We start from the raw sequence: 8,029 nt of genomic DNA on the forward strand, positions 1-8,029 counted from the left end.
GCAAACATCAGCTAGACAACGATCAACACGGCTTCATCACTGGTCGCTCGACCACTACTAATCTACTATGCTTCACATCGTACATAACTGATAGTATGGTCGATAGAGTCAAACTGATGCAATCTATACCGATCTGTCCGCTGCTTTCGACAAGTTGGACCACAACATCGCCATTGCAAAGCTCGACAGGTTCGGCATCTGCGGTAACTTCCTGCGCTGGTTCAGATCGTATCTCACCGATCGTCAGTTAAAAGTCGTGATAGGGGACTGCAGCTCCGACAGCTTTCATGCTACTTCCGGCATACCACAAGGAAGTCACCTGGGTCCAGTGATTTTCTTGCTTTATTTCAATGACGTTCATTACGTATTGAAAGCCCCTCGGTTATCTTACGCGGATGATCTGAAATTGTTCTTACGAATACGCTCAACTGCTGATTGTTTGTACCTGCAACAACAACTTGACTTGTTTGCAAGCTGGTGCTCTCTAAATGGTATGGTGGTGAATCCAACAAAGTGCTCCATCATAAAGTTTTCCAGGAAAAAGCGATCAATAGCGTTCCCTTATAGTTTGCTCGGGACGAATCTCGAACGTGTGGATCACATCAAGGACCTAGGTGTTTTCCTTGATTCACAGTTATCATTCAAACAACATATTTCGTACACGGTCAGCAAAGCTTCGACAACTCTCGGTTTCATCTTCAGAATCGCCAAGAATTTCTCAGATGTATACAGCCTGAAATCACTTTATTGCTCTCTTGTGCGCTCCACGCTGGAATACGGCGCTGCGGTTTGGAGCCCCGCTTACAACAATGGAGCGGAAAGGATCGAATCTGTCCAACGAAGATTTCTTCGATTCGCACTTCGCAAGTTACCGTGGAGAGATTCGTTTCGCCTGCCGAGCTACGAAAGTCGTTGTCAGCTAATAGACTTGGACCTTCTTCGCTGTAGAAGGGATGTCATAAGAGCTTTGACTATTGCGGATGTGTTGCAGGGACGCATCGACTGTGGAACTATTCTGGAACAAATTAATTTGAACGTCCGACCACGCTCGCTTCGCAACAACATCATGCTAAGACTGCCTCTATTTCGTACAAATTATGGACTTCACGCTGCTCTTTGTGGTCTACAGCGAGTTTTCAACAGAGTATCTTCATTGTTTGATTTCAACATTACCCGAGAGACGCTCCGTCGAAGATTTTCATTGTTTTTCGCTGAACGAAATAATTAGTCTAAGTGTTTAGTTTAAGTTTTATCGCCTGACTATATTTGTTTTTAAATTCATTCTTATTGTTTTTGACGTCACTGTACTTTGTTGTTAATGTTAGCATATACTTATATTTTAAGACATCATTGGGGCTACTACTTGCCTGTTGATGTAGTATAAACAAATAAACAAATAAACATGCTTTATTTTCACTATCGCTCTCTACATTGCCTAGGCCTAGTCTACTCTCTTTCCCACTAACTTCCCTCTAGCTATTTCTGTGTATGCGGATCAACTTCTCCTGCGGCGCGCACTCGATGCGCGAGATCTTCTGCTGCTCTTCTTCTCTTCAAGCTTCGAACTCCGACATTCGCTCCGGGGAGCTCACACCTCCACCTCTCACTCTCGGGTGAGTTCTATGCTAGTGCCGCCGAATTATGGGCTAGCAAAAAATGTTGTTGTGCCTCTATTGGGTCACATGGCCATGGACGACACTAACAAACAATTTGGCGATCGCGTCCTTCTCCGGCCACGTGTACCCCGGAAAGCTTTGAAGCCGTTGCGTGGGGTCAAAAACGGTCGAAGTGGATTGATGTAGTGTGACGGCTTTGCCTTATGCTGCCACGAACCTATTGCAACAAATTTCAACGCACACGTGTCGAGATTACAAATCTATCCTCTAATTTTATTTCGTTCTTCGCACATTTACCTTAATCAACACGGATCAACGCACAACACTTTCTGCAAAACTAATCTGCTTGCGCGTAATTGACTTTGCGCTTAACTAAAGGGAAACAATGTACATTAGCTAACACCTATTAAGGACACATGTTACTTTTACCTATTCAAACACACTACGGCACGGTAACAAGAAATAGACCGTTCTTGCCTCTTCCACGAAACGGAACAAAGTGAACGATTCGAGGCTGGAGTAATCCTCAGATACCGCAGTTTTTCAACATTGTCCCCAAACCGAGCATCAAAGGAATTTATCTCCAAAATTTCCCGAAGTCGTGCATCTCATTCCAACTGACTATTCAAACCATCTAGTCAGCTTGCTCGCTAAGCTTCGGGACAAGCGTGGAATGCCGAACAAGGAAAAGGTCAACGCATCCTGAATAGCATAGGCATATGGGTCACTGCCCGTGACCCAAGCGGTTTTTGGGTGGCGTCATGACGCTCGACAGGCTTGCAAAGCCATGCGCTTTCCTGGTAGCTGACCATAGGGAACTCAAGACACTCGTTTTAGGCGTGAGTAACTATGTCGTATATTCTCTATGAGAGCAATTGGCGGTGATCGAATTGGAGATTTAATTTAGAAAAACGAATGGACATGCAAAGTTTAATAAATTAACAAATATTGAATTAACAAATAACAAAATAACATGTAATATTTACAGTCTTAAATTTAACAAAGAATTTATAATAAATAATAAAGCGTACTTGCTACAAATGAAGGACGGGATAACGGAGGAAATATCTTCGTCAGTATGCTCGAGGAGGACTTGCAAGCACCTGGTGTCTTCGAACGTCGGATGCATAGGGCGATCTTTGGCGGTGTGCAGGAAAACGGTGTGTGGCGGTGAAGGATGAACCACCAGCTCGCACAACTACGGCGAACCCAGTATCCAGAAGGTGGCCAAAGCTAGGAGAATTCGATGGACAGGGCATGTTGCAAGAATGCTGGACAGGAACCCTGCAAAGATGGTGTTCGCGTCGGATCCGGTTGGTACAAGAAGGCGTGGAGCGCAGCGAGCTAGGTAGGCGAATCAAGTGCGCATCGATTGGGCAGATCCGAGGATGAAGAGATGCGGCCCCGAACCGAGTATTGTGGCGTGAAATTGTTGATTCAGTGTTATCTGTTTAGATGTTAACTGAATATATGAAAATAGTGTGTTTTGAAACGAATACCGTGCACCCTCGCTAATTTGAACGGCACGCATAACGAAAACACATGATATATTTATATTGTTTACTGTTTGCTCAGAGCGTTCGAAGAGAATGAATTAATCTTTTGCATTTCCTGTATTACTTTATTCCGAAGATACTCTCTACGTAGAACAAATTTTGAGAGCTGCTATTATTACACAAACATATTCGAGCACAAACTTACCCTTCGTTTATTGTGCCTTGGCCAGACGTTCGGAAACATCCTTCCAGTTGACGACATCCCAAATAGCATCAACGTAGTTCGGCCGGAGATTTTTGTACTGCAAATAGTACGCATGCTCCCAAACGTCGATTCCCAACAGTGGAACCAATCCTAATGAGATGAATATGATTTTTACAACTCTATCGTTAGACAATTCATTCCATCTTACCCGTAGTAGCTTGCAGCGGGTCCTGGTTAGGGCAGGCGGCCACCTGCAGGGCTTTCGTCTTCTGATTATAGCCCAGCCATGCCCAACCGGATCCCTGCACGGCAACAGCGGCGGCTTTCATTTCCTTTTTGAAGTTTTCCAATCCGTGGAAGTCGCGCTCCAACAGCTTCTTCAGCTCCGCCGACGGATCCGAGCGTTCCGGCGAGAGATTCTTCCAGAAAATCGAATGGTTGATGTGACCACCGCCGTTGAACTTGAGTGCACCACCCAGCTGAATGATCTTGGAAGTGTCCTTCTTTGCAACGGCTTCCGCCAACTGCTCCTCGGCGGCGTTTAAATTGGTCACATAGGCATTGTGGTGCTTCTGGTGGTGAACCTATTGGTGATAATTGAAGATTAGAAACAAGCATGAATTTTAGTACCTCTCATATATTATAGGTATTATATTTCTTAAACCACGTGGTCATTATTTTGGAATTTAAGACTCCCTCCACACTCGTGGTCTTTTGTCCAAACCGAAATTTTAAAGTTTGTCTGGACTCGTGGTCTTTGGCTAAACCATTAATTCCCCATCATAAACGACCACGTCATTTGTACATTTTTCAGATTTGAAGTAAAGAAGGGTGTGTCATTTCAATGTGCACAACAGTAATAAATAGGTATCTATTGATTTTGCCGCATTTACATAAAATAGCTAACTAGTTCGGAGATGTATAACCTACGAACGTCTTTATACCTTTCGTGGTAGCCTCATGAGGTAAGCTGTGAGGCACCCTTCTTAAAAATTTGTTGAAAAGCGGATACATCATTTTATTATATAAAAATTGGACAAATTGGGTGTATCTCTTTTTTTTAGAAAAATATTGAATATGTGTTTCCCTCCAGAAAGATCAATCAATTTTCAGAAGTGCTAAATAAAGTGGGGAATGTTTAGAATCGTTTTTTTTTCATTCCAATTCCCATACAAACTTTGAAGGGCTTGTGCAGTCCCAATTTTGGTCCAAATGATCTCATATGTTGGAAGGACAACCAGAATTCAGTTAAGAATAGAATAAGTGGAACAAATTCTTTGAACCACCCTACTATAATATATATTATATGCTATTAGTTCAGATCTAACCTCCATGATTTCACGGCAGATGACCGGCTCCAGAGCGCCAAAGTCGTACGGAAGATCCGGCAGGGTATGCTTGTTGCGACATCCCAGAACAGCTGCAACATTTCTGCAAATTCAAAGTTTGCAAACACATCAATCTATCAATAGGCGAAATGTAAATTGTGATTACAGAAGGGGCATTTACATAATCAATTTATTGACGATAACAGATTATGTACCAGGATTGGACCGAAAAGGAAATGGCACCGAACTGGAAATAATCTTACCTGGTAGATACCAGAACAGCACTGCGAAGAGCCAACATTGTAAGCAGCAAAATTTACGATCTGCAAGAGGAAAGTAAAAGATACGCCGAGAGTTAAAAAGTATTTTTAGTGACAAAATTAGCAGCCAAAATGCACCTGATTGAACAACAAAGTTACAGGAGTGATCTCGCAAGGATTTTACGAGATGGTCAGCACAAGCTTTCATTATTGTCAGAGTGATCAAACCGTTATGTCATGCCGGCGACTTTCAATAACAAAAAGCAACCCGTACACTGAACAAAATCGGAGATTTTTTTTCTCTATATTTTGAGTTTACTCGATCTCAACCCAAAATCTTTCGGTACCTATTCTCATTTTTCCTCACAAATGTTGTCAAAATGGAGAAAGCTGCATCTACCCAACACGGGTACTTTGGCCCAATAAGCCAAATTAGGGTAAATCCAACTTTTCTAATGCATGGATTGAAAGAACTAAATTCTAGAAGAATTCGCGATTAGGGCCTACCTTTTCACTTTAAAACATATTTCATAAATCTAGTTTTAAAATCCCCATCAATACCACACACACAGACAAACAGACGTCACACTCTCACCGATGTCCATCGACAACCTTTTTAACGGCCGATTCAAATATATGGTAGGTGGCCAATCCACCACCCGCAGCGCTCGCATCGTTTTTGTTCGCGTTTGACGTTTACATACTACCGCCATCTGTTGGTCCATCGGCCAAACACACCGATTTTAGCATTGGGCGTACATGTCATCGTGACTATGATTTTGATCGGAATTTGTTCTAAGTGTTACGTCTGTTTGTCTGTGCCACACACATCTCCTACAATTCCCCTAGCTATTTCGTACTCAAAAAATCTATAAAGGTTTCGCCTAAAACGTACTCGAGAATGCCAGTATCGCCCAATGTTATGAGCCTGTAATCGATATTATTTTCAGTGTCGCCTATTACTTTTGCGCCGTGTTTACATTCTGGTTTCAATTAAGCCCGCCATGTACGCCTTGTTTATTTTTTGTTTGCAGTGTCGCCGTTTACTCTCGCCGTGTTTTGATTTCGATTTCAGATGCGCCCATCACTTTGATAAACAAAAAAAACAGGCGTAATCAATAAAGTGTGTGGTTTTGCATGAGGTGAAGTTTGTCTTCTACAAATTTGCGTTTTTTCGAATAGTTAAATTATCGATAAGGGAAAAGTTCAAGTGCAGTGAATAGACAATCAAGCTACAATTTCATCTATTTTTTAGCATCACCCCACATCAAGGCTACGATAGGCGCGTGCTGTACGCACGGGGCTATCCATCATAAGGTCCTTGGTTCGATTCCAGGTCGTCGCGAAAACATTTTTTGTTTTCAAATTTTGGTTTCATAAGGCAAAGCTATGAATTTCAACCCGAAGACGAATTTTCTTAAGTGATATATCCTATGTATTTCGATAGTAATTTTGCCTGAGTGTAAGAAACAACCCAAATTGAGTTGAATCCCGTCTCCGTGAAAGCTCTTTTTTCAGATTGAAAGATTTCCAATCTAGCATTTTACCAGAGTGATTTAACCTGAGAGAGACTCCCGAAGAGGAAAAATATCAACGTCATATGCAGCCCAGATTCCCCTCTCACGAAACGCCAAATGCAGCCCACCGTTTTTATGGCTGAAAAAGTGAAAAGTATTGTGTTCAAAGTAAATTGTTATTAAAAACCTCAGTCAGCGGAGCAGTTTTTTTCCAACGTTGCTGATAAACCTAAGCAGAAGATTAATTATTTCTAATGTCTGCTACGTTTGCTGGCATGAAATTTCACTCAAACGGCTATTTATGATTCGATGTGATGCAAACTCAATCATTTTTTGCTGAGAGGTTCATGTGAGGGTTTGAACGGCTAGCGCATAATTGGTATAAACACAAAGGGGAATTAAAAAAAAAAACTCAGCAATCACAGAAAAAGAAGACCGTCTTCGCGAGTCTCGTCTCAAGATTTAACTAACAGTGGCGTTAAAATTGGAACAGCAGCGAACTGTCATTTCCATACAAATCTGTGTTCCAATCGAGCAGGAGACCTGTCAAAACTGGAACAAGACGTCACTCTTGTTTACAGGCACTCTACTTTTTACTATTCTCCAATGGCTGTCGCAAACAGGCTCGCTTTATGGTAGGGATCAATCGGTCGATGGTCGAAAAAGTTGAAATTTAGCGTAACATAATCTGTGTACCATCCCTTGACCGTCTTTGCCTATACTTTTGCACTAATTTCATAACGCTGTAGGGATCTGCATAAAAATCTATCTCTTACTTTCACTCTACCTTGAAATTTGTAAACAACAAGGCTGTTGAATATATTTGTTTCAGTGTATGTTCAATCGACGCCCCTTCGCATTCGAGACTACTTTTATGTTGAATGGACACACCATTGTTATGTTGTGTGTTGTCGAATCGATTTGTTATTGTTTTATATTTTGAGTTGAATAAAGTTATTTCGTTTCGAGTGTCGTTAAAGCGTACACAAGTGTTTTGCTCTTTCTCCGGTCCGTAAAGTTCCTTTCTCGTCCGCTGTTGTGTAGTGTTTCCACTGTGGTGAAATCTCAACAGGTTATCGGCCCAGGATGGACGAGAAAGTGAAAGTTGCCGCGTTCGACGGTTGCCGGCTTCCACAACTGGAAGTTCCGGATGGAGACCGTCCTCGACACGTACGATCTGCTCGATTGCGTCCACCGGGAGATCGCCGAGATCGACGAGTTGCGTGAGATGGCCACCGATTCCGCGGAATGAAGATCGAGAAAAGAAAGCAAATGGTGGAACGAAGTGCCGCTGATAAAAAGTGCAAGGCAATTGATTATTTCGGCCATCGCGGATAGTCAGCTGGAGCTTGTGAAAGACTGCGCGAATCCGAAGCAAATATGGGACACACTGAAGGCAGTGTTTGAGCGTCGCGGTGTTGCCGGCAATTGTTTATTCGTAAGCAGCTCCTACGGGGTTAAAGTATGAAGAGGGGGCTGGTGGTGGTTTCCGGAACACTTGTTGAAGTTTGATCGTTTTGAATTCGCGAGTTGAAGGAGAGTTGGTGCGGCAGTGAGGAATCCGACGCCGATTTGTCATTTGCTGTTGACAATGCCGTCGTCGTTCG

The 8,029-nt window shown here is 42.6% G+C and overlaps 1 protein-coding gene across 1 annotated transcript; it reads right to left on the reverse strand.

The window, feature by feature from the left end:
- Nucleotides 1-3,216: 3,216 nt before the first annotated feature.
- Nucleotides 3,217-5,071, reverse strand: LOC110681315 (superoxide dismutase [Mn], mitochondrial-like). The gene is made up of 5 exons (XM_021857073.1): nucleotides 5,044-5,071; nucleotides 4,909-4,968; nucleotides 4,646-4,748; nucleotides 3,526-3,901; nucleotides 3,217-3,467 (listed from the first exon to the last, which is right to left on the reverse strand). Exons 2-5 carry the CDS (start codon nucleotides 4,944-4,946, stop codon nucleotides 3,325-3,327), a joined length of 660 nt encoding a protein of 219 aa, XP_021712765.1. The 5' UTR covers nucleotides 4,947-4,968; nucleotides 5,044-5,071; the 3' UTR covers nucleotides 3,217-3,324.
- Nucleotides 5,072-8,029: the final 2,958 nt, after the last annotated feature.

This window comes from Aedes aegypti, unplaced genomic scaffold, assembly GCF_002204515.2.
Source record: "Aedes aegypti strain LVP_AGWG unplaced genomic scaffold, AaegL5.0 Primary Assembly AGWG_AaegL5_hic_scaff_703_136_PBJ_arrow, whole genome shotgun sequence".
Taxonomy (NCBI): Eukaryota; Metazoa; Arthropoda; class Insecta; order Diptera; family Culicidae; genus Aedes; species Aedes aegypti.

What these genes read in the sequence shown, in the direction of transcription:
- LOC110681315 (XM_021857073.1), bottom strand. Translation starts at nt 4,946, where the DNA reads ATGTTGGCTCTTCGCAGTGCTGTTCTGGTATCTACCAG. An exon ending in GCTGTTCTGGTATCTACCAG is followed by an intron (nt 4,749 to 4,908) that starts GTAAGATTATTT and finishes TTGAATTTGCAG; the next exon opens with AAATGTTGCAGCTGTTCTGG. An exon ending in CCCGCTGCAAGCTACTACGG is followed by an intron (nt 3,468 to 3,525) that starts GTAAGATGGAAT and finishes TCATCTCATTAG; the next exon opens with GATTGGTTCCACTGTTGGGA.